This window comes from Leopardus geoffroyi, chromosome E1, assembly GCF_018350155.1.
Source record: "Leopardus geoffroyi isolate Oge1 chromosome E1, O.geoffroyi_Oge1_pat1.0, whole genome shotgun sequence".
NCBI classification, from domain to species: Eukaryota; Metazoa; Chordata; class Mammalia; order Carnivora; family Felidae; genus Leopardus; species Leopardus geoffroyi.
Window position 1 is genome coordinate 9,296,231 of NC_059330.1, and position 26,472 is coordinate 9,322,702.

The 26,472-nt window shown below is 43.5% G+C and overlaps 1 protein-coding gene and 1 long non-coding RNA gene across 4 annotated transcripts; one reads left to right on the forward strand and one right to left on the reverse strand.

The window, feature by feature from the left end:
* Nucleotides 1-14,662: 14,662 nt before the first annotated feature.
* Nucleotides 14,663-16,875, reverse strand: UBB (ubiquitin B). 2 transcript variants are annotated; one of them, XM_045487466.1, is made up of 2 exons: nt 16,496-16,875; nt 14,663-15,747 (listed from the first exon to the last, which is right to left on the reverse strand). In XM_045487466.1, the coding sequence occupies exon 2, from the start codon at nt 15,739-15,741 to the stop codon at nt 14,824-14,826; it is 918 nt and encodes a 305-aa protein (XP_045343422.1). In that variant the 5' UTR covers nt 15,742-15,747; nt 16,496-16,875; the 3' UTR covers nt 14,663-14,823. The 2 variants fall into 2 exon arrangements, with proteins under 2 accessions (XP_045343422.1, XP_045343423.1); XM_045487467.1 differs by lacking the exon at nt 16,496-16,875 and adding an exon at nt 16,214-16,305.
* Nucleotides 16,876-16,881: 6 nt separating this feature from the next.
* LOC123603064 lies at nt 16,882-22,953 on the forward strand. Of its 2 annotated transcripts, none has more exons than XR_006714716.1 (3): nt 16,882-16,977; nt 18,189-18,440; nt 22,156-22,953. It is a non-coding gene; the product is annotated as an uncharacterized LOC123603064 (long non-coding RNA). The 2 variants fall into 2 exon arrangements; XR_006714717.1 differs by lacking the exon at nt 16,882-16,977 and adding an exon at nt 17,004-18,062.
* The last annotated feature ends 3,519 nt before the right edge of the window (nt 22,954-26,472 follow it).

Sequence of the window (26,472 nt, forward strand, 5' to 3'; positions counted from 1 at the left end):
AGCTTCATTGTGGTCTAATTTATATCCTTTAGAATTTTAATTTACTTTGTAATTAAAAAAAAAAACGTACACCCTTGGGGGGCCCTGAGTGGCTCAATCGGTTATGATCTCTCAGGTTTTGTGGGTTCACTTGCCTTGGCTCTGGGCTGGCCCTGCAGAGCCTGTTTGGGATTCTGTCTCCCTCTCTCTCTCTGCCCCTCCCCCACTCATGCTGTCTTGTCTCTCTCAAAGTAAATAAATAAACTTTAAAAAAATAAAAAATAAAAAAACCTTACGCCCTTTTTACACTGACAGTTTAAAGAATTTTGGGGAAGACACAAATGTTCTGACCACAGCAAAGGGAATAACAGGTTGACTAAAGATCCAAGGGAAGAAGTTCCGAAAAAGAGTTTAGGATTTGAGTGTTAGACCTTCCCTCAGAGCCCTAGGGTCCCCAGGGGCTGCCTGATTGCTACAAAAGCCTATCTCAGGAGAGAAAAGTTGTCCAGACCTGGGTACCCAGGTCAAACATTGCCTGAAAGTCCCACTTGGGGTCCAGAGAGTTAGACAATGGGGAAAACATGCTTCAGAACTTCCTTTGTTTCTCTGGGTTTTTTCCGCTTGTTTTTTGTAAGTTTCTGCCTTTCATGGTAGGAGCTTTCCTCAAATTTCTGGGACCAAAAAGCCAGGTGCATGGATGGGGCTTCACTGAGCTTCCCTAAAGGGTGATGTCACCGTTCTCAAAGTTTCCAGGACAGACGTCTGCTTAATTCCCCCTGGTAGGCAGGGTCTCGTCTGTGCTTGGGTCCCCAGGGCACCAAGGTCTCAGCTTTTCCACTGAGTTAGGAATGGTCATCAACTGTCCAAGCATTGCCTCTGCATGGCTTCCTCTCCCACCCTCTTTGTCCTTATTTTATTCTTTTGTGATCATTTTATTTATTTATAAATCTTTATTTAAAGAGAGAGCATGAGCAGGGGATGGGCAGAGAGAGGGAGACAGAGAATCCCTAGCTGGCTCTGCACTGTTAGCACACAGCTGGACACGGGGGTTGAACCCACAAACCACAAGATCACCACCTGAGCCAAAACCAAGAGTCGGACACTTAACCGACTTAGCCACCCAGGTTCCCCTATCCTTTTGTGATTATTTTAAAGGGGCTTGGGGAGGAAAGCATTTTTTTTTTAAACTTTTTTCTTAATGTTTGTTTATTTTTGACAGAGAGAGAGAGAGACAGAGCATGAGCAGGGGAGGGGCAGAGAGAGAGGGAGACAGAAGCAGAAGCAGGCTCCAGGCTCCGAGCCGTCAGCACAGAGACTGACGCGGGGCTCGAACGCACAGACTGCGAGATCATGACCGGAACCAAAGTTGGACGCTCAACCGACTGAGCCACCCAGGCGCCTCGTAACTGGAAGCCCAACCATAACTGTGACATTTTATTTCTTTTTTTTTTTAATGTTTATTTTTGAGAGAGAAAGACAAAGTGCAAGCAGGGGAGGGGCAGAGAAAGAGGAAGACACAGAATCCTAAGTAGGCTCTCAAGCTGTCAGCACAGAGCCCAAAGTGGGGTTCAAACCCACGGACCGTGAGATCATGACCTGAGCCAGAGTCAGATGCCCAACCAACTGAGCCACCCGCGTGCCCCTAAGATTTTATTCTTAAGTAACTTGTGTTATAGTTCCAATATCTTCCTTATATCTTTTAACATGTTTATTAGTCTAAAATTCTTATTCTGGGGTACCTGCCTGGCTCAGTCAGTAGAGCATGGGATTTTTGAACTTGGGGTCATGAGTTTGAGCTCCATGTTGGGTGTGGAGCCTACTTAAGAAAAAGTTGGAAGTAATAAACAATTTAAAAAATGAAAATAAATAAAATAAAATTCTTATTCTGACAAGAAACAGGTTATAGTTTTTCTGTTGAAAGCAGCGATGCCCTGGGGCCCCTGGGTGGCTCAGTGGGTTCGCTGTTCGACTTTGGCTCAGGTCGTGATCTCACGGTCCGTGAGTTCGAGCCCCACATCGAACTCTGTGCTGACAGCTCAGAGCCTGGAGCCTGCTTTGGATTCTGTGTCTCCCTCTCTCTCTGCCCCTCCCCCCTCTCACGTTCTGTCTCTCAAAAATAAATAAACGTTAAAAAAAATTGGGGGGGCGCCTGGGTGACTCAGTTGGTTAAGCCTCTGACTTCGGCTGGGGTCACGATCTCGTGGTCTGTGGGTTCGAGGCCTGCGTGGGGCTTGGGCTGACAGCTCCGAGCCTGGAGCCTGCTTCTGATTCTGTGTCTCCCCCTCTCCCTTCCCCTCCCCTGCTCATGCTCTCTCTCTCTCTCAGAAATAAACATTAAAAAATTTAAAAAAAATTTTTTTTTTTTTTTTTTTTTTTAAAGAAAGCATTGATGCCCTTAGCCTGTGGGATCTGCTGCTAAGTCCAGCCAGATAGTTTCAGATTTGAGTTGAACTGTAGAACACCCAGCTGGTGTCGCCGAATCGCTTGGTGCAGAAAGAAAACCCTGCTCGTTTGGTGACCAGAAGTGTCGGAAAGCAGAGGAGACACCCCCTGCTACCTCCCCTGGGAATCTCCTGCATGGGGAGTAGATAAGCCCGGGAAGGAGGCGCCACGAGAATACAGCCAAGCCACTCCTCGCCCACAAGACGACCTTCAGGACGTGTTTCCACACTTTGCTCTCCAAAGAGAAGCAGCCTCAGGACTCACCCCTAAAATGTCATTCCCCGGACGTTGGTGGGGGGGTGAGTGGGCAGCTGTCAATCAGTCCACACCTGTTTTCGGCAGCGTCTCCCAAATCCTGAGGTCTGGGCCGCCCTAATTGGACTCCAGGCACACCTGGATCCCAGAGCTGAGTCATTGGAGAGGTGGAGGCAGGTGCTGTTTGTTCCAAGGCAACGGGGGGGGGGGGGGGGGGGGGGGATGGGGGGGAGGGCAATTAGCTCATCCCTCCCCATCACCCCCAAGAAATCTTTCATTCCCACCTGATCCTCTTTGGGGGGAGGAGCTGGCAGCTGGTTTTGACCCCAACCTAGCATTGGATTCATTGTCCCGAGTGACAAGTGTCCGTTTGCTGACCTGTTGGCACCCGGTGACTGCGCATATCTGTGCAGCCTTAGCACTTCGCACATGGGAAGAGAGACCAGTTACATTTCCGTAAATAGTAGGCTTTAGAGGACGTCTTAAAAGAAAACGCTTGTTTTCCTCAGGTGATGCTCGGGGCCCCGATGCACACAGAGCTGTTTGGCCGCACCTTTCTGGAATAGAAGGGAGGATATTTGTCTGTTTCTGGGCATAGCAAACTATGCTTCACGGAAAGTTTGTGTCTCTACCTTCTCCCCTTACATTCTGTGGTTTGGAGTCACCCCAGAGAGCCTGTGCAGATGTCATATTTTGTGGTATGTCTTTAGGCACGACCCTTAATTTCATTAAAAATTTCTGTGTTAGAAGACCTGTTTCAGGCCCTGCTCGCCTGAGGCAGCGGACAGAGCTTGGAGCCATGCCGTGCTGCTCTGGCCTATAAGTGCGGGGGGGACAGAGTTGAAAGGGGAGCAAATGAATCATTTTAGGTGGGTGAAGTCAGTCTGCAGGGAGCAGCCACTTAGAGGAAATCATCAGCACATTACCGGAAGCCAGAGCAGCCCTGATCTGTGTTCTCGCAGAAGAGAGTAGACAGCCGATGTGTCAGCAGCTCCAGAAAGGCTGAGGCCCAGACATGCCACTGTGCACACTCTGTGGAACCTTCCAGCCCCCCGCTCGTGCCTCTTCAGCTTCTGTCTTCTTGTCTCTGGAGGTCTCTGTTCTTCCAAGCTCCTCTAGTCACCCCCTGGGGTGGCTCAGTGCCTTCTCCCTTCTCAAGGTCATGGCTGGTGTGGGGGCCAGAGCCATATTGTTCCCGTAAACCTTGGCAAGCTGTTTCCAGGAAAAGTGCAGGGGAGGAGGGGGAGGAGTAGGTTTACCTAAAAGGCCATCAGAGCTTCTGAATGAAAGTATTGGCTGCAAAAAGAGAGCAGGCCACCTCAGCTTCTAAAGGAAATTCTGTTCAGGCCTGATGCTCAGAAAACCCACTTTCACAGGCGTGGGAGGGGCTGAGGGGCTGTTTCACAGGAAGTCAAGGAACACGCAGGAGGCGTTGGAGGCTGCCAGCTGATCTGCAAAGAGGTAGGCGGTAACCTTGGTCTGCTGGGCACTGTGAGAGATGGCATTCTCCCTTGGAAGTAAGGCCTTCCTCGGATAAGCCCTAAAGGTCCTTTCCTCCCACAGGTATTGGAACATTCCCTTAGCTGAATGCAACGGTCAGTATTTTCTGCTCGCAGAGTGAGGAGAGCAGTTCTGAAACCTGGGAGCATCGCCTCCCTTCCTGAAGGCCAGTGTTGGGGAGGCCTGGGCCGCATATTGAAGAAGTCTGCAGGATGGACCTCTGTGCTCTGCCTGCTGTTCCCAGCAGGTCCCAGAACTTACCCCCCACCCTCTTCTTCCAGCAGGAAGTTCATATCCATCCCTACAGCAGGCAGATGGATGCCTGGGCCTGCTAAGCTTGCCTTTCTTCAAGCTCCTTTTTTTTTTTTTTTAATGTTTATTTATGTTTGAGAGACACAGCGTGAGTAGGGAAGGGCAGAGAGACAGAGGGAGACACAGAATCCAAAGCAGGCTCCAGGCTCTAAGCTATCCTCACAGAGCCTGACTCGGGGCTCGAACCCACAAACGGTGAGATCATGACCTGAGCCGAAGCTGGACGATCAACCACTGAGCCACCCGGGTGCCCCCAAAGAGTAAACATATAACATATAATGAGCTCTTACAAACCTTTGAGACAGTTGAACAAAAATTTTTAAAAATTGAGGACATGAAGGGGCATCTGGGTGGCTCAGTTGCTTGAGGGACCAACTCATGATTTCGGCTCAGGTCATGATCCCAGGGTCATGGAATCGAGCCCTGAGTCAGCTCTGTGCTGAGCATGGAGCTTGCTTGAGATTCTCTCTCTCTCCCTCTGCCCCTCTCCCCTGCTCATGAATGTGCTCTCTCTCTCTCTCTCTCTCTCTCTCTCTCTCTCAAAATAAAAATACAAAAATTGAGAATATAAACAGAGAGTTCACAGAAGGAAGAAAAGGTATTAAATCTTGTTCATCAAATAAACATGAATTTTTCATTATTTATTTATTTGACTAGATAATACCTGCCCATGGTGAAAATTTAAGCAGTTCAAAAGATTTTACATAGTGAAAGGATGTATCCCTTCCTAATCTCTTCCGGGAACCAACCAATGTTAGCAATTTCTTATGCATCTTTCTGGAATTATATTATGTGTACACAAAATCATTAAAGTGTAAATATCCCCTTGTTCAGACAAGTAGGAACACATTTACTCACTTCTATTCACATTTTGGTTGTTTTTAGTGTATTGCTATTATTAATACAGCAATATTATTAATATTGCTATTATTAATTGCTATTAACATGTCTATGTTCATGCTTCTTTGTCTACATTGGGGAGAATATCATTAGATTCCTAGAGGTGGAATTGCATTTAAAGTATATATGCATTAAAATGTTCATTACTACCGGAGTCTGGATGGCTCAGTCAGTTAAGCGTCCTACTTCGGCTCAGGTCATGATCTCACGGTTCGTGAGTTCGAGCCCCGCGTCGGGCTCTGTGCTGGCAGTTCAGAGCCTGGAGCCTGTTTCAGATTCTGTGTCTCCCTCTCTCTCTCCCCCTCTCCCATTCTCTCAAAAATAAATAAACATTAAAAAACTAAAGATAAAAAAATAAAATGTTCATTACTAAAAAAAAAATAGATAAAAATAAAATAAAATAAAATAAAGTAAGTGTACCTGCCTGGCTTAGTCAGTGGAGCATGTGACTCTTGATGTTTGGGTCATGAGTTCAAGCCCCGTGCTAGGTATAGAGATTACTTAAATAGATAAAACTTAAAAAAAAAAACTATGTTATCAATAATTACTTCTAGTTGGTGGGAATTCAGGTAACTCAAATTATTTTACTTTCTTCTTTCTGCCATTCTAGGTTTTCTAAAGTTTTTTTTTTTTTTTTTTAACATTATATTTGTTTTTGAGACAGGGAGAGACAGAGCATGAACAGGAGAGGGTCAGAGAGAGGGAGACACAGAATCTGAAACAGGCTACAGGCTCTGAGGTGTCAGCACAGAGCCCGACGCGGGGCTCGAACTCACGGACCGCGAGATCATGACCTGAGCCGAAGTTGGCTGCTTAACCCACTGAGCCACCCAGGCGCCCCAGTTTTCTAAAGTTTTAAAATAATGGAATGTGTTATGTTGTTCCCTTAATAAGATAACAAATATGAATCAAGCTGTTTCTATTTCGAAAAAAAAAAAAAAAGTGAAAACTCAAACCCAAACAAAAGTGAAAACTCAAACCCAAACATCGATGATAAGGACAGGGCTACAAAGTTTTGCTATTTTGAAACGTATTTATTTTCACTTCTAAAGAAGTGTGGGGCTATCACATGAGGGATAGGAAACAACTATAATAGTGTTGAGTATACTTGGCAAAGTATAGTTATGTAATATAAAAAGCATATGTGAAAGTCACTATTGACGCTGGAGGTTAAATAGGCGTTACATCAATCGGTAGATACTCAATGGCTCCAAAGAATGTGTCTCTGGTTTGTTGATCTCTGGGGACAAAATGCTATTATGATCTGGAAATCACGAGGGTGGCAGTTTCCTCTCCTTGAAACACTCGTGCCCCAGAATGGTGAGAAGCATTATGTGATCCCCTTTTTAAAAAAATGTGTGTTATAAATAATTATCAAAAGCCTTACACAGTCACTCTTTTTTTTTTTTTTTTTTTGGCCCAGAAGTCATAAAGAAAAAGATGGCCAGATTCTTTCTCAAATTCAAGACTTCTGTTTTTACAAAAGACCCCATAAGCAAGAGGTGAAATAATAGTCTGAAAGACCCTCTTTACCACAATTTTAAGAGATAAATCACCACTTTTCAGAATATATAAAGAGGTCCTACAAATTAATACTTTATCTTCTGTCTACACATCAGAAGGAGGATCATCTGCTTCCAGACTGGGACCATGGGTAACTGAAACCGAGGGAACGCAAAACCTCAGATAAGGGGGGACTACTGTGGTCTCACAAGTTTAATCAGGGACATGCACGTTAAGACAATAAAGTGTGATTTTTCCCCTTCAAATCATCCAAACTTTAAATGATTCATAATGTACATATTGTTTTAAGTGTTTATTTTCATTTCTTTTTGAGGGAGAGAGGGAGGGGCAAAGAGAAGGGAGAGAGAGAATCCCAAGCACTCTGCACTGACAGTGTGCAGCCCAATGCGGGGTTGGAACCCACGAACTGCCAGATGATGACCTGAGACGAAATCGAGAGTCAGATGCTTAACCGACTGAGCCACCCAGGCGCCCCAGGACTAGGTACTTCTATGCAGTACTGGTGGGAATTTATATTGGCATCGTTTTTTATTGTGGTACAAAATACACAAAAGTTACCATTTTAACCCTTGTCAGGTGTCCAGAGTGACATCACGTGCATTCACATTGTTGTGCAACCATCACCGGTATCATCTGCGGAACGTTTTCATCTTCCCAAACTGAAACTTCATGCCCACCTATGGCGAGTTCTCCTTTCCCTCCCCCCAAGCCCCTGGCAACCCCCATTCCACTCTCTGCCTGTATGAATTGGACGGCTCTGGGCACCCCCTATGTGGGGAACCATCCAGTAGTGGCCCTTTGGTGAACAACTTATTTCTCTTAGCATCATGTCTCCAAGTTTCATCCACGCCATAGCATGGGTCCGGATTCCCTTCCTTTTTAAGACTGGATCCTCTTCCACGGTGTGTGGTATAATCTTTTTTTAAAGGGCAACTTGGTAGTAACCACGAGCTTTAAGATGCCACGTTCTTGGACACAGTTGCACTTCTAGGTATATCCTGGAGAAATATTTGCACATTTGCAATAAATTGCATTTACAAGGATGTTCATTGCAGCATCCTCGTTTGAATAGTGAAAAATTAAAAACCGCCTAATATTAATCAGTAAGGAGATGGGTAAACTACGGTATATCCACACTATGAAATATATTGCAGCAATTCAAAAAGAATGGAGTTGATCCATAGTTACTGGCATGGAAGTGTCTCCAAGCAATAGGAGTTGCAGTTAGGTATAATTTTAAAACTGTTTTTATATAATACAGAAATATGTAAACACGTTGAAAATAATCTGGTGATAAATGCACCAAACTTTTATCAAGTAGCACAAAGAAAGGTAAGTGTGGGCAGAACGAGTTCTGGGAAAAGGCACTGAAAAAGGACTTTCACGTTATACTCTATATATGTTACCTTTTTTTTTTTTTTTTTTTTTAAGATTTTATTTTGAGGGTGCCTGGGTGGCTTGGTTGGTTAAGAGTCCGACTCTTGATTTTGGCTCAGGTCAGGATCTCACGGTTGTAAGATCCAACCCCACATCAGGCTTTGCACTGGGAGTGGAGCCTGCTTAAGAATCTCTCTCTCCCTCTCTCTCCCTGCTCCTCCCCTGCTCCCTGAATGAATGAATGAATGAATGAGTGAATAAATAAGATTAAGTTTTTATTTAAATAACAATTAAAACAGGAAATATGCTAAATTGAGTATATCTGAATTGCAGGGTTAATGGAGGTTTTTTCTGTATTTCTCAAGTTTCCTACATTGAGTACATTGAATATATAGGTATTATATACCTATATATTGTATAGGAGTGCAATATAATTATTTTAAGGAAAAAATGGTATGCCTACTGTGAATCACCATAACAAGACTAAAGTAAATCTATATATGAGGACGTGTGTGTATATATATACATATATATATATATATGTGTGTGTGTGTGTGTGTGTGTGTGTGTGTGTGTTTTGTATTGATACAGAAGTCTAGAAGGACCCTACAATGTACATTCTTACCGTGTCCTTACAAACCAATAAATAATGTTTCCATTACCCCTGAGTTAATTTCATTCTACTCTTCTTGCTACGTTCCTGCTACACAGGCCATCTTGCTGTTAAGCTTTCTTCTACCTTGGGACCTTTGCATATGATGTTCTTTGCCTGGAACACTCTTCCCCCAGATATCATCAGGCAAGCCCTCATTTCTTCCAAACCTTTGCTCAAGTATCATCCTGTCTCTGAAACCTTCTCTGACCACTCCATATCCCTTATTCTGCTTTCCACTAGACTACTTCTCATTATCTAAAATATGATGTTCTTACCTATTTGTCTCCTCTTTAATATACATGGGGGCTAGAACTCAGTTTTGTTCATTGTTGCATTTTCACTGCAATAGACAATAGACACAATAGACAATAAACATTCATTGAACGAAAAAATGAATGGAAAATATTCTCATTAAATGTGAGGTGAGCGGATTTTTCATTTTTTTACTGGATGTTTGTTTATATCACTAGATGTATTTATTTAAAAAGAGCTAGGGGGCGCTTGGGTGGCTCAGTTAAGCTTCCAACTTTTTTTTTAATTAAAAAAATTTTTTTTAAGTCTATTTATTTTGAGACAGAGACAGCATGAGCGAGGGAGTGGCAGAGAGAGAGGGCGAGAGAGAGAGTCCCAAGCAGGCTCCGCACTGTTGGCATAGAGTCCAATGCAGGGCTCAAACCCATGAAATCGTGAGATCATGACCTGAGCCGAAACCGAGAGTCAGACGCTTAGCTGACTGAGTCACCCAGGTGCCCCTTAATTTTTTTTAATGTTGATTTATTTTTGAGAGAGAGAGAGAGAGAGAGACAGTTTGAGACGGGAAGGGGCAGAGAGAGAGGGAGACACAGAATTTGAAGCAGGCTCCAGGCTCTGAGCTGTCAGCACAGAGCCTGACGCGGGGCTCAAACTCACGAACCGCGAGATCATGACCTGAGCCGAAGTCAGACACTCAACTGAACCACCCAGGCGCCCGGAGATTCCAACTTCTCACTTCATTTCAGGTCAGGATCCCAGGGTCATGGAGTCAAGCCCCGTGTCGGGCCTTGAGTGTGGAGCCTGTTTAAGATTCTCTCTCTCTCCCTCTGCCCCTCTTTCCTGCTCTCTCTCTCTCCCAAATACACTTCTAAGGAAGAAAAAAAGACTAAAAAAGAGTTAATATCACTTTTTGTTATTTTACAAAATCAACCAGATAATTTTTTAAAATCACATGTCCTAATTTATACTACCTGCTTGAAGACAAGCCATAACAGGTACTGATTGAAAACAACTTAGTTATGGAAGCAAATCTTAACCTGAAAGAATTTGAGCAATTTCCTTGTGAATTGGGAGAGTATTTATATGGTTCTATTTTGTATTTGTTGTTCTATTTTAGCAGAATATCCAGGCCCACCTTTTTGTGGCATGCAAGCCTGTGACAGCATGTTTCTGTCCTGAAGGAGAAAGGTAAACATGGAAGGAACAGGTTCTGGGGAGAGACACTGAAAATGACTTTCATGTTTTAAACCTGTATATGTTATTTTTGATGGAGTCTTTATAAGGGGGTTATACTCATTGGTATTGAAGTGAAAAATCAATACGGGAACAAAGCATAATCAGCAATGTTAGTTTGGGAGGCAGGGGAGAGGTCACGGTTTGAACAATGTTTCTCAAATTTTGAGGGATGTTAATTGATCAAAAAGGAAAGTGAGGGGCGCCTGGGTGGCGCAGTCGGTTAAGCGTCCGACTTCAGCCAGGTCACGATCTCGCGGTCCGTGAGTTCGAGCCCCGCGTCGGGCTCTGGGCTGATGGCTTGGAGCCTGGAGCCTGTTTCAGATTCTGTGTCTCCCTCTCTCTCTGCCCCTCCCCTGTTCATGCTCTGTCTCTCTCTGTCCCAAAAATAAATAAACGTTGAAAAAAAAATTAAAAAAAAAAAAAAAAAAAGGAAAGTGAAATAAAAAGTGAAACCAGAAATTGGAAAGCACTGGGTTAAACTTCAGACCAATTCTTCAAAACAAAACTTCTTGCAGCCCTTACCATGCTAGTGCACATTGTAAATCTCCAGGAGGGAGGTAAGTTCCTGAGCTCTTGTGACCACAGCATCCCATTCACAGCGGTTGTAGTTTGAAGGATGAAGTTTGGGAAATACTGAAACCAGAATTTTCTGGAGGTAAAAGCATTCCTTAAGAATGCTGGTGGGTGTTGGATGGTCAGAAGAGTAGATGTTAGAATCAATTACAGGGAGTTGGGTGAGACCTACTGGCTGGAGTGAACTTTACCCCTCAACTTCTGAGGATCCCCCCACAACCCCCTAAACGGGAGGATAAGGACAGTGATGGGATCAAGAAAAGCATGAAAAAAGAAGAAACCTCAACACTGACTTTTCTGTTAACATTGTTGAACTAAATGCAAGATCCTCTTCCAGAAATCCACATTTGTCTAAAGCTTCCACTCGGGAGTTGTCTGGGCTTCATTAAAGGGGAGTCATGGCTTACCCCTGCAGATTCTTTGGGAAATGAGCAGAGTATAACTAAAATAAAGTGTGCTGAGGTTCAGGAAGTTTCTAGAGGTCCTCCTGGGAGACCCACAGAGAATCAAAGAGACTTGTGCAAAGTTTATCCAATTCAGGAGCACAGTTTGACTTCAAAATTACATTGCTGGCTCTTGAACAGGGGCTGCTGGTGGACAATGCTGATGCTATGCTGTAAATGATTTCAGCCTTCCTGAAAGCCTATGGGTGGCAGTTCTGAAAATACCATCCAGAAAGCAGTTAAAATACACCTCCCTTTACTCCCCTGAAGCAGCCAATGTTAAGCAGGGGCCCACCCTTTTGTGAGCTTATGCACACATTCACATTGTTTTTCTATAGCATTTTTCACCGACTTGAGTATTGTTCCATATCCGTTCCTACCTCCTACATTTTTTTTAACTATTGCATTATTATCAAGTAACCACTCTCATGTGCAATCAGGTCATTTCCAGTTTTATTACAATAAATAGCATTATAAGCACTAGGCAAGTTTTTGCATGGTTTTAAGCACTTCAACATGTAATCCTAACGATTCTGTGAAGTATAATTAACACCATTTCTACAGATGAGGAATATGATGTACTGACAAGGTGAATTCATTGTCCAAGGTTAGAAGCCAGTAGGCAGGCGGTGGAGCAATTTGAACTCCAGTAGCCTTGTCTCCTGAGCCACACTGAATCAGTCCACTCACTACATTCTTACCCAGATGGGCATATAATCTTTAAATTATGTAAATTCAGTTTTTTTTTTTTTTTTCAATTTCACTGAGAACTAGCAAAAACTATCTTGGAGTGGCATCAGGTACAGTACACCAAACAAGTATTCTTTTAGCACATCTTTTTTAAGAAAAGATTTTAAGTAATCTCTACACCTAACACGAGGCTCAAACTCACAACTCTTGAGATCGAGTCACATGCTCTGACTGAGCCAGACAAGGGCCCCTCTTGTAGCACATCTTCGCACTTTCAGGAAAGATCGTAAGAAGCGGAATATTAACAGAAACCCTTCTTCTATCGGATTCCTAAGTAGAAGGGAAACATTTCCTTAAAGGGCAGGTGGGACATTTGCACCACAGGCTGTAGCAGAATGGGTCAGCCTCTTCCTTCCCATGGGCTCTTTGGCATCTGGACTAACACTGCAATTGAGAACTGTATTTCTGGCAGTTAGACGAGGAGCTAAGTGGACAAACATGAAGCTGAACAATGAAAATGAGTAATCGTGGCTTCAGATACACAGACATACCTTTATCACCTCTTTCATCCGTTTCTAGGACATCCCCAAAGGAAAGCTCCACTCCCATCCAGTCACATTTCCCCACAGCATTGCTGGCCCCTTACCAGTAGTCAAGTGAACAGGAGCCACAAACTAGTTGACCTCAATTTTACTCAGTGTAGAGCAAGGTTTGAGGCCACGAGTGATAAGCCCATTTCCCAAACTCAACTGATAGCACAGGTTGTTGAATATGCATTTAGAGAGCATTTTTCTTGGTCAAATTTCAAGTTGTGTGCAAAAGAGAAATTTGTTAAGACCCATGAGTATGTAGGGGATCCGTATGGAAAATAGATCCTAAGAGACTGTATAAGCTGAGATCTTTTTCCTCGAGATTCACGACTACAGAGCTGCAAGCCTGTCGAGATAATGAAGAATTCGAGGAGAAATAATACAACTGTGCAAGTCCTATTGCACGAACCACCATTAGTTTTTACTTCAGTGAAATACTTTTATTCTCCAAGTTTTCAAAACAGGGCTTTTAAGTATAAAGCGAAGTGTGGGAAAGGACAAGACTTTTTAATCTTTGAAACACAGCTTTCCTAGCAAGAGGCCTGTTCTTAATTACTGTTGAGTAGTCAGCAAAAAACCTGCTTAAAAGCATTAGAGGGGTGCCTGGGTGGCTTAGTTGGTTGTAACCGGCTTCAGCTCAGGTCATGATCTCACGGCTCGTGGGTTCGAGCCCCGAATCAGGCTCTGTGCTGACAGCTCAGAGCCTGGAGCCTGCTTTGGGTTGTGTCTCCCTCTCTTCTCTGCCCCTCCCTTTCTCTCAAAATTAGCCTTGAACAAGTCGACCATAAAGCACTGGAACTGGAAAAGATGTCATCTTCGAATAGTGAAATCCTTCCAATCTAATAGCAAAAAGACATTCCTTTAAGTCCAAGAAAGGCTTTTTTCATTAGTACCTCCAAAGATTTAATATAGCTGTTTTTGCCTTTTCTGGCCCAGTTTATTACCACCCCTCTAGAATGAAATATTAATTCACTCAAACAGCCCATCAAGTGGTTATTTCCAGTGTCTAATTTACAAAGAAACCCTGAGTTCAGTACTCCAGTTTAGTATTTTATGCTCCAACTTCATCAGATTTCTAGGGCAGGAATTTTACAACTATTGCTATGGCGAAGTTCCCAAAATCATGCAAGTCATTGTCGGGTATACCTGGACTACCAGACCTATTTCTACAATGGTCAGCTGCTCCTTTATGACACACCTCAGTGGAATTAAGGTGTTTTCTCTTAACAGCAACACTTGCAATGACAAGTTCTTGTACCAGAAAAGTTATTTTCCTATTACAGTGTAAACTTGAGAAAACCAAGAGGGCTTCCAACTTCTTCCCCCTCCGTGTACTCCCCACAACACCCAGTTTTGTCCCAAGCTGAAAACCACATTTATTTACTCAAGTTCTATTGCGGGCACTGTAAAGGCTAAAGAGAACTTCTGGCATTGTTAATAAAGGGTACCCTGTTCTCTACATTTTTACTCAACTTTTTTCTAACAATATCAGAAACTACTATGGGTGTTAATGTGACTCGACCTCACGGTTTTGAGTTCAGGCCCCAGATTGGGCATAGAGCTTACTTAAAAAAAATCACAATACTTGAAACCACAATTCAGCAGTCTCAACAAAAATTTCATTTTTCTCTACAAGGATCGATCAGGTCAACTATTTGAGGGGTAGGCAAGTTTGCTTTCCCTCAATAGGCCTCCAATTCAACGAATTTTTAATTGTACTGCACTTCTGAAATGGTTTCCCATTACACCAGAATCTTATGACCTTTAACAAAGGACAAATTTCCCGCAACACAAAACACCTTTTCCTTCCCAAGGGGACTGACTTTGGTGAAAATGACCTTCTGAAAGCTAATCCCCCTTCCTTGAAGGGACCCTTTTAATCAGATAGGAGCCCCCCCCCCACCATGTAATTTCACGACAGACACCAAATATGCTACCATGCAACAAAACTTTTATTAACATTTTGAACAGCTATTGAGAAAACCAGTATTTCAGCAATTGCTGAAACTGGTAATTTCTAAACTTAAACTGGGGCAAATGGCTAGAGTGCAGAGCAATGCCATCATTGGGCACTATGAACTTCAAGACTGAAGAATTAACAGCCACCCCTCAGACGAAGAACCAGATGGAGAGTGGACTCTTTCTGGATGTTGTAATCAGAAAGAGTGCGGCCATCTTCCAGCTGCTTGCCTGCAAAGATGAGCCTCTGCTGGTCAGGAGGGATGCCTTCTTTATCTTGGATCTTGGCCTTCACATTTTCGATGGTGTCACTGGGCTCCACCTCCAGGGTGATGGTCTTGCCGGTCAGGGTCTTCACGAAGATCTGCATACCACCCCTCAGACGCAGGACCAGGTGCAGGGTCGACTCTTTCTGGATGTTGTAATCAGAAAGAGTGCGGCCATCTTCCAGCTGCTTGCCTGCAAAGATGAGCCTCTGCTGGTCAGGAGGGATGCCTTCTTTATCTTGGATCTTAGCCTTCACATTTTCGATGGTGTCACTGGGCTCCACCTCCAGGGTGATGGTCTTGCCGGTCAGGGTCTTCACGAAGATCTGCATACCACCCCTCAGACGCAGAACCAGGTGCAGGGTCGACTCTTTCTGGATGTTGTAATCAGAAAGAGTGCGGCCATCTTCCAGCTGCTTGCCTGCAAAGATGAGCCTCTGCTGGTCTGGGGGGATGCCCTCCTTATCCTGGATCTTGGCCTTCACATTTTCGATGGTGTCACTGGGCTCCACCTCCAGGGTGATGGTCTTGCCGGTCAGGGTCTTCACGAAGATCTGCATACCACCCCTCAGACGCAGGACCAGGTGCAGGGTCGACTCTTTCTGGATGTTGTAATCAGAAAGAGTGCGGCCATCTTCCAGCTGCTTGCCTGCAAAGATGAGCCTCTGCTGGTCTGGGGGGATGCCCTCCTTATCCTGGATCTTGGCCTTCACATTTTCAATGGTGTCACTGGGCTCCACCTCCAGGGTGATGGTCTTGCCAGTCAGGGTCTTCACGAAGATTTGCATTTTGACCTAAAGCATTTAAAGGAATAAAAGGTTAGTGTACCACCACAGGATCTTTAAATTACTTAAATAAATCATTATCCAAAAGGAAGTTAACTTCATTCTCTGAAGTGCCTTGACCGTATTAACCGCTCTCACAAACCTCTCGACTTTCAGTAGCCTCAAATCAGGCACTGAATATAGAATCTAGTCAAGGCTTTCAACTTAAAGACGATGAAGGATCAAAAACATTTTCAAGATTCCTGTTCTTTCTTCGCTAAATCGTCTTCCTTCCCCACCCCATCCCCAGAATTCCCCCCAAACCTAAGCATTACACGTAAAATTAAAAACAAACCAAAAAAAAACCCCAAAAACAAAAAAAAAACCTTCCTAAAACTCGAAAAATAAAAATTGCTGTTTAAACGGAAATGAGGCGGGACGCTTTCACCGCGTTGAGATTCAAAATCTTTAAGTTTTAGAAACCAAGCTAGACCACCTTTTTTCCGCCTTCCCCCCCTGAAGCAGACACGATGGAACATCCATCGGTTAAGGGTCGGTTGGTCTCTGTCGCCGCGCGCGCGCGAACCGCCCCCGCTCCCTGCACGTAAACAAGGCCGACTCTTCCGGAAAGGCCCGGCGCCGCGGCGCCGCGTCACCTCGCCCTCCCCTCCCCCAACCCCTTTCCCTAAGGGCCACCCGGACCCCCAAAGCTGCCAGCCTGGTCTCGCTTAGAGCCCCTCTCCACTCCTCCCAGGTCTCGGAGGCCGCGGGCCAGTACCTGGTAGCGAACGCAAGGACACCGAAGACAATCACGTCCAGTCGCCCCGACACCGACACACACCCAGCGCCGCCAGCCGCTTCTAAACGCTCGCGGCTCCGCGGAGCTGGGATTTATGCAGCGTCTGTTGCGTGACTCATCACTGCTTACGTAGCCGCCGTGTCCGTACGCTGCTGAAAGTAGTTCGCTCGGCCCCACCTCCCGCAGCCCGGTTAGGCCCTTCCACCGAGCCCCAGGTTCCTCAGAGGCGAAGAAAGGACCCTAAAAATTCAGCTCCCCTCTCTTCCAGGTGACCCTTCTCCTCCCTTAGGAAAAAATAGGAACATTATCAGGCGGATGGATTTGAGTTAAGCCGACCTTCCTCGAAAGCTCTCGAAACTTCCTTGCGGCGGCGGCGCTGATTGGTGAGGCGGCTGAAGGCGAGGCCGGTGCTGATTGGTGGTAGACGCGGCGGCTCCGTTGTTGCTGGGCTCCGTGCTGGGGTGGGTAAGCGCGGACGTTGCTAAGTAGCTCAGTGCGCGTGCGCCCCACAGGCGCGCCTTCGCGAGAGAGGTGTACTTCCGGCCGGAGAGGGAGGAGGGGTAATTGACTCCCGCCTCCGAAGTCCCCCGTCCCCCCACTAAATGTTGGGTGTTCGGGCCTTAAGTGAGGAAAAAGCCTCCTCTGCGGCGACTTCCCCGGGAAGGCCGCCCCGGTTCCGGTTTGGGTGGCGCGGTCCGCGCTAGTTTCTGCCGGCGTCTGCAGCGGAAGCACAAACCCGCCCCCCACCCCCAGTCTTAACGCGATCCCGCACTGGTCGGTTTCAGTTTTGCGCTTGGTAATGGCAGGGTTGAAGAGCTTTAATTACACTTGTTTATTGGAGTCAGAATGCTTTCGTCCTTCTCGATCCCCACAAGGGCTCCGAGGAGAGTCAGTCATCTAGACTCTGCGGGGCCCGGGCCTCCCAGCGCCTTCAGGCCCGGAGAGGCGAGGCCCCGGCTCCAGGTGACACGGGGGCGGGCTTAGGTCTGGCTCCCGCGAAACCCGCAGTCTCTTTCCCTTCTGTTTCACCAAACTCTGGTGGGGAAAAAGAGAGATGCAAATTAGGGAGCCGAAGACCCGCTTTGAGAGCTGACGAGGAATTCGTGTCCAAGAAAGTAATATCTCTCCCATTAATGTGTGGTGTTCAAGCGACACTAAAGGCGGAGGTAACCGGCTAAGGCCAGTCTGGCTGGTTTCCCTCCACCCTGGGTGTGGCCCCGTGTACCCCTAGGAGATAACCCGAGGAGCGTGAGTAAGGCAGGGAGGGGCGTTGGGATCTCGGGGATACGTGGCCCGGTGTCTGAGTCACAGAGACGGGGATGTAAATACGCAAATGGCTGTTTGTGGCGTAATAACCAATCTCAGTAAGGAGTGGTCTAAAGATTTGCACATTAACACAAATTAGCTAGATATCACTTAGAAAAGTCATCAAATCACAACATTTCTAAGCATAATATTAAAAAACTGTGTCGATGACCTTGCACTATAGACAGGTATATTGAGGAGTTAAATGACACCTTGACAGTCTTGAGTGAACTAAAACTTTGTAAGATCTACTTCCTGGAATAAGAGAGAGAAAAATAGTTTCTTTAAGATCTCTAAGTTCATTTTGGACTTGGAGGTGGTTGATGAAATGTTTCTTTGACAAAGTATGAATTTTCATTTTTGTCAGACTCACAATGAATCTGAACTTGTTTCAGCAACTAGCATCTTCTCCTGAGTCATACGTGTTGGTGGGGAGAATAAACTAGAATGGAGATCACCTGACTGATAGGATGACTTAGTTCAGAGTTCCAGCAATTGCCAGAACCAAGTGAGTCATACAGCTTCCTGGTTTAATGTTTTCCCAAAGTGGGACCTTCGGTGACCGCCACAAAGCAAAACGTTTTCAGAAGGATGACAGGTGCTGTCCTTGTAAAACAAGGTGAATTTTTTATGGTCTGTTTATAAATGAACATTTTTAGTAATCGCATCATTTCTTGGTAGTAAATTGTAAAAGATAATTTGTAAACAAATTAAGAAATAGAATGACAAAATCAGAGATCAGGGATTTGGTAATTTAGCACGATACTTGGCATTGTGTTCAATATATGTTCGTTTGGTGAATAAAGTGCAATTTTACCTTTTTTCAATTGGGGAAAAAAACACCCCAACTTTGTGACAGCCTTAGGCACCAAAATGCAAAACAAAAAGTCACCACTTCTTCTCCATAGTCAAATGGTTTTTGCCTAGGCAGTTCCTTTGGAAAAAAAAAAATTCTAAGTGATTTTACTTGGCTAGATGTCTTTTTTTTTTTTTTTTAACTTTATTTATTTATTTTGAGAGAGAGAGGGAGAGAGAGAATTCCAAGAAGGCTCCTTTGCTATCAGCAAGGAGCCTGACATGGGGCTCGATCCCACTAACTGAGAGACCATGACCTGAGCCGAAATCAAGAGTCAGATGCTCAACTGACTGAGCCACTCAGGTGCCCCTTGGCTAGATGTCTTTTAATAAAAATCTGTGAGAAAACTGTGGTTCCAATGATAAATTCACAATTGTTTTCTTGACATCATCAGCTGATATTTAAAATACGGAGTTAATATGTGGTTTATCATTTCCTAGTTTGGCTATTCACATCAATAGAATTATGAGACTCCTGATTTACTACCAGCAAGTTAGAAACTTTGATGTTGGATGTCCAAATGAACATGGAGAAAAATTCTGTATTGTCTTTACATTGGTTCTTAAAATTATGAAATATGTCCATTATAAAACAGCTACTTTAAAATGTTTATTTTGGAATATTACATAAATGAAAGTTGGAGATCATATAACCAGCATCATATAACCAACACCCAACTTTATTAAATCTTAACATTTTTTATTTTGCTTCAGTTTTTTTTTTTTGTTTGTTTGTTTTGTTTTTTTTTTGTTTTTTTTTAGTTAATGTATTTAAAGTAGGCTCCATGCTAAGATCAAGGGTCACACACTACCTACTGAGCCAGCCAGGCACCTCACTTTAGCTTTTTTTTATAGCAAAAAATATACACTATAAAATTTAACATCTTTCCATTTTTAAGTGTATAGTTAAGTGGTATTAATTATATTTCACATTATTGTGTTAGAAATCTCTAGAATTTTTTTTATCTTGCAAAACTGAAACGTGTATACTCACTTAAGAATCACTCCCCATTTCTCCCCACTCCCAGAACCTAGTAACCACTATTTTACCTTACACTACTTTAGATACCTTATAAAAGTGGATTCATACAGTATTTGTTTTTTTTTGTGACTGGTTCATTTCATTTAGCGTAACATTTTCAAGGTTCATCCATACGTGTGACAAAATTTCCTTGTTTTTTAAGGCTAATGATCCATTGTATGTATATACCACATTGTGTGTGTATCTATCCATCTGTCTATGGATATTTGGGTTGCTTTCACCCCTTGGCTATTGTGAATAATGCTGCAAGGAATATGGGTGTGCAAATATCTCTCGAGATCCTGCTTTTAGTTCTTTTGGATATATACTCAGAAAGGGGATTGCTTTATATATTGCAATTCTATTTTTAATTTTTTGAGGAACCTCCATGCTGTTTTCCATAATGGCTGCACCATTTTACATACCCATCAGCCATGTGCAAAGGTTCCAGTTTCTCCACATCCCCACCAACCCTTGTTACTTTCTTTTTTTTACTACTTAAAAAAATTTTAACGTTTATTTATTTTTGAGAGAGAGGGAGAGACAGAGCAGCGGAGGGCAGAGAGAAGGAGACACAATCTGAAACAGGCTCCAGGCTCTGAGCTGTCAGCACAGAGCCCTATGTGGGGCTCGAACCTATGAAATGTGAGATCATGACCTGAGATGAATCCAGACACTTAACAGACTGAGCCACCCAGGCACCCCAACACTTGTTATTCTCTTCTATTTTTTTTATAATGGCCATCCTGATGGGTGTGAGGTGATATCTCATTGTGGTTTTGATTAGCATTTCCCTAATGATTTATTTACTTTTTAAAAATAATTATAGATTCACAAGAAGTTGCCAGAATAGTAGAGAGAGATCTTATTATGCGCTTCATCCAAGTTTCCGTAGTGGTAACACCTTACATAACTACAGTACACTATCAAAAGCAGGAAAATAGCATTTGTATGTTCTACAGACCTTATTCAGATTTCATTGGTTTTATATGCACTTTAGTGTGTGTGTGTGTGTACATAGTTCTATGTGGTTTTGTCACTTGGGTAAATTCGTAACCACTATGATCAAGATACAGAGCTGTTTCATCACAAGGATCCTTCATGCTACCTCTTTATGGTCACAGGATTCTCCCACCCCTTACCCCCAAGCCCAGGCAACTGCTAACCTTTTCTTCATCTTTATAATGTTGTTATTTTGGAAATGTTGGAATCACTCAATATATAACTTTTTGACAGTAGCTTTTTTGCACTCAGCCTAATTCCCTTGAAATTCATCCAAGGTGTTGCATATATCAATAGTCGCTTCCTTTTCATTGCCGAGTAGCATTCCATGGTATGGATGTACCACAATTGGTTTATTTATCCACCTACAGATGGACTTTTTTTTTAAATGTTTATCTTTGAGAGAGACAGAGTGTGAGTGGAGCAGGGACAGAGAAAGAGGAGACACAGAATCTGAAGCAGGCTCCCGGCTCTGAGCTGTCAGCACAGAGCCCGACGCAGGCCTCGAACCCACAAACTGTGAGATCATGACCTGAGCTGAAGTCGGACACTCAACCGACTAAGCTACCCAGGTGCCCCATACAGATGGACTTTTGATATATTTCCAATTTTTTACTATTAGAAGTAAAGCTGATATACATGTTAATATACACATTTTTTTTTGGTGAATATGTTTTCATTTCTCTGGGACAAGTACCCAGTACTGTAATTGCTGGGTCATGTGTAAGAATATGGATAGGTTTTTAAGGAACTGCTGAGCTATATTCCAGCCTGGCTGTACTGGTTACACTCACACCTGCAACGTATGGGAGATTCTCTGCATCCTCACAGCATTTGGGTATTATCGCTGTTTCTTTTAATTTTAGCTATTCTAATATACATATAGTGATATTTCATCATAGTTTTAATTTGCATTTTCCTAACGATTGGTGACCTTGAACATATTTTCACATGGTTATATGCCATGTGTGTATCCTCTTTGCTGAAATGTCTGTTCATGTCTTTTGCCTGTTTTGTAATTGGATTGTTTTGGCTTTCTGCTGTTGTGTTTTGGAGGTTTCTGGTATATTCTTGATACAAGTTCTTAGATATGTGGCTTGCAAATATTTTCACTCATTCTGTGAGTTTTTACTTTTTTGATTGTATCTTCTGAAATACGAAAGTTTGTTATTTTGATGAAGTCTCAACACCCTATCTTGTACCACATTTCCTTCATCTCTTTAATTTTTTTTTTTTTCAACGTTTATTTATTTTTGGGACAGAGAGAGATAGAGCATGAACGGGGGAGGGGAAGAGAGAGAGGGAGACACAGAATCGGAAGCAGGCTCCAGGCTCTGAGCCATCAGCCCAGAGCCCGACGTGGGGCTCGAACTCACGGACCGCGAGATCGTGACCTGGCTGAAGTCGGACGCTTAACCGACTGCGCCACCCAGGCGCCCCTCCTTCATCTCTTTAGAGATTATCTCCATTTGACTTTGGCAGTGAACTTTGATATCACTTGAAGCTGGTTGAACTCTTAAACTCCAGGATTCTTCACTCAGAGCCCGACCTGTCACCCTTCTAGCTTTCTTTCTACCTTGTTTCTACTACATCTGCTGGGTAAACTTTCTAAGACCTCCAGTTCCCCAGTTTTCTGTTGTCTCCCCTCAACTGTTGGTTCTTTTCTTTAATGGATTGTGCTTTTCCTGCTAAGAACTCTTCATCCAGCCCAAAGATTTTCTCCTGTGTTGTCTCTACACCTAAACCTAAAATCCATATCAAATTAGTTACTTTTGTATAAGGTGTCAAGTTTAAATTGAGGTGTTTTTTTTTGTTGTTGTTGTTGTTTTTTTTTTTTTTGCTTTTGGATGTCCCGTCGCTCCAGCACGGTGGAAACACTATGCTTCCTCCACTGAATTGCTTTAGCATCAGTTTCAGAAATCAATTGGTTAGGTATGTATGGATCTGTTTTAGTTATTGTGGTCTTTTTAAGGGTTGCATTTGCTTTTTCTTCAAAAATATTCTATTTATTTATTTTGAGAGAGAGGGAGTGTGAGCAGGGATGGGGCAAAGAGAAAGAGAGAATCCCAAACAGGCTTTGCACTGCCAGCACGGAGCCCAACGTGGAGGCCGATCCCACAAATCCAAGCTGAAATTCAAGAGCCAGACAAAATCAATGACCCAAGACAAAATCAAGAACCAGATGCCCAACTGACTGAGCCACCCAGGCACCTCAAGGATCCCATTTTCTTTTTTCTTTTTTAATTTTTTTAATGTTTATTCATCTTTTTTGAAAGAGAGAGACAGAGCACCAGCAGGGGTGGGGCAGAGAGAGAGGGGGGCACAGAATCTGAAGCAGGCTCCAGGCTCTGAGCTGTCAGCACAGAGCCTGACGCGGGGCTTGAACTCCCGAACCGCGAGATCATGACCTGGGCTAAAGTCGGACGCTCAACCAACTGAGCCACCCAGGTGCCCCAAGGATTCCATTTTCAATGCCAGTCATTTCTTTTCCTTCCCAGAGATAGTACAATACTGAAATTTGATGTTTTTGAACCCCACGCACCTTTTTTTTTTAAGTAGGCTCCACACCCAATGTGGGGCCTGAACTCATGACCCCAGCATCAAGAGTCACATGCTTTACTGACTGAGCCAGCCAGAGGCCCCAATCCCAGGCACCTTTTGAAGCTGATACTATACATTTATGTTTCCATAAATATTACATGTTGCTGTAGACTGTGTACCCCCAAAATTCGTATGTTGAATCCTAATCCCCAGTGTGATTGTATTTGGAAGTGGGCTCCAGACTCTGAGCTGTCAGCACAGAGCCCAATGTGGGGCTTGAACTCACAAACCTTGAAATCATGACCTGAGCCGAAGTCGGATACTTAACCGACTGAGCCACCTAGGTGCCTCTTGCTTTCAAATCTTTTGGGCATATACTCAGAAGTGGAATTGCTTGATCATATGGTAGTTCTAGTTTTAATTTTTTGAGGAACTATCCTACTCTTTTCCATAACACCACCATTTTATAACAATAAAAGCATTATCATTGTATTCGTGTGTATTTAGGTGGTATACATAGGAATAAAATTGTGGGATGCTATCTTCAACTTTACTAAGTTTTGCCAAATTGCTCTCCAAAGGGATTGTATGAATTTATAATCTCACCAGCAATGTAGGAGAATCCCACTGTTCTATATATTACTCCGTATCGCTTATTATTTTCAGAATTAAAAAATTTTTTTTTCAACATTTATTTATTTTTGGGACAGAGACAGAGCATGAACGGGGGAGGGGCAGAGAGAGAGGGAGACACAGAATCGGAAACAGGCTCTAGGCTCTGAGCCATCAGCCCAGAGCCCGACGCGGGGCTCGAACTCACGGACCGCGAGATCATGACCTGGCTGAAGTCGGACGCTTAACCGACTGAGCCACCCAGGCGCCCCTATTTTCAGAATTTAAAGTCTTGCCAATCTGGAGGCACCTGGGTGGCTCAGTCGATTAAGCATCTGACTCTTGATTTCAGCTCAGGACATGATCTCAAGTTTCATGAGATTGCTCTAACAGCACAGAGGCTGCTTGGGATTCTCTCTCCCCCTCTCTGCCCTTCCCCTGCTCGCTCACTCTCAAGGTAAGTAAACTTAAAAAAATTATTAAATTCTGCCCATCTGATGGGAAGATTTCTTTTAGATAAAAAGTATTTATCAAGTCCCCTCCAGTTTATTTTGTACATATGAGGCCATTTGTTTTCATTGGGATTTGACTATAGGGAAGGAGACACTTTCTGAGGCAGGTGTGACAGTTTGATGGATTTGGTTACCACAGGTCCATTGGTTTGAGGCACTTCAGGAGCCTCTTGGTACAAACTGTAAGAGGCGGTGAAATGACTTGTCACTGTTAATGGAGGGATGCGAGGGTATCAGCGAATGTTGGGTGAGCTCATACCAACAAATTGCCTTTGGTTCTCATTTTAGAATTTGGCAATTATGTCAAACTTATCAATCAATTCTTTGAGTAACCTCAGGCGGTGTACCACAGCAAAAAGAGCATGAGATTTGGAAGCAAACCTTATGTTCTCAACTTTTTACGTCAGCCCCTTGACTGTGTATTTTATTTCACATCTTCAACCTTTAGTTTCCCTGTCTGTAAAGAAAAAATGGGGACCAGGCGTCATTCTAACTTGTCAAATTGAGTCAAGTTTTGGCAATTCACCAAGCAACTGTCACTTCCATCCCTTTTTCTTTGTCTTTTGTTTGGTTTCCTTTGCTCTTTACACAAACGGCCTTCGAAAGACTGGGATTTTCTTTTTCCCAATACATTTCCAGGGAATTCCCAAACCTTGTCAATAGACCAAGAAGCAGTAGTTGGCCGTCTCAATCTCCAAACCTGTTAGGAAACTATATTACACACCCAAAGTGGACTAGACAATAGTAGTTACTGGTTTCTCGGATAAATAAATTTTGTACCATCCCCTTAGATTCAAGTAACTATTCTTCATTTCCTCTACTGATTACCAGTGACTACTTCCCATTTGTTTTTTAGGGTCATGAACTTATTCTGAGATTTCAGTGACATTTTAAACTTTTATTTATTGTGTCTAATAAATGGAATTTATTTGCTGCCACACCAAAGAACAATAGCTAGACAAAAGATGTAGATGGTTTTGTAAGTTGGTGTGTTGTTTTTGTTGGCTTTGTGAACATTTCAACATGGATTAGATTTACGGTGAGAGCTGTCTTGGAAGCAGGCCTTTGCCCCATTTTGCTGTTGGAGGGGTTGGTTAGTACATCTAATACATAAGACAACCTCTGATACATAAAGGAATTTCCTTATCTCACATCCGAAATACAATGAGTATGTTTGCCTTTGTATTAAAATTTTTAAAAAAAATTTTTTTAATGTTTATTTATTTTTGAGAGAAAGAGACAGAACATGAGTGGGGGAGGGGCAGAAAGAGAGAGGGAGACACAGAATCCCAAGCAGGCTCCAGGCTCCGAGCTGTCAGCACAGAGCCCGACGCGGGGCTCGAACTCACGAACCATGAGATCATGACCTGAACGGAAGTCGACGCTCAACCAACTGAACCACCGAGGCACCCCTAGTTAGCCTTTATGTTAATCAGTGTATTTTCTACAACAGATTTATATTCCATTATAATTCTCCAGTTCTTTCCAGGCACCGGATGCTCTTGAAGTCTGAATTCTGAGCGAAGAGAAAAACATTGGTTCTGCTAGTTCATTCAGCCAGCGGAAATTTGTTGTGTCATTTCTGGGTATAGGAGGCATTGGGATCGCTGACTGGGACAGGAGGTGGGCTCCACCCAGGAGAGTCCTGGTCTTAGGGCTAGCCTTACTGGTTGTTGTGAGCCCTGAGAGTGTCTACCTCAGCAAGTTGTAGGATTCAAGAAGTTCATTTATATGAAGAGTCAAGAAGCAAGCCCAGCACATACGGAGTGCTTGATAAATATTAGCTACTATGATCAATCTTGAAGGGCAAAAAGGGCTTAGTGCTTAAAATACAAACTGGTCTGAGTTGAAATCCTAACTCTGCCGTTTACTCATTGTAGAGCTGTGGATGAGTTATGTAACTTTTCTGAGCCACCGTTTCTTCATCTATATGGTGGAGGTAGTAATAACTCGTAGCTGGTAGAAGTTTTGAGGATTTTAAATAAACCTGCCCCATAAAGTTGAATATACAGGTAAAAGTGCTTAGAACAGTGCCTGGCAGATAGAGAGCACTCAGTAAATGCTGGCTGTATAAAAAGGGAGAAGTACATATAGATTTCCTTGGAAGC

Coding starts and splice junctions, on each gene's coding strand:
- UBB (XM_045487466.1), bottom strand. CDS start 15,741: ATGCAAATCTTCGTGAAGACCCTGACTGGCAAGACCATCACCCTGGAG.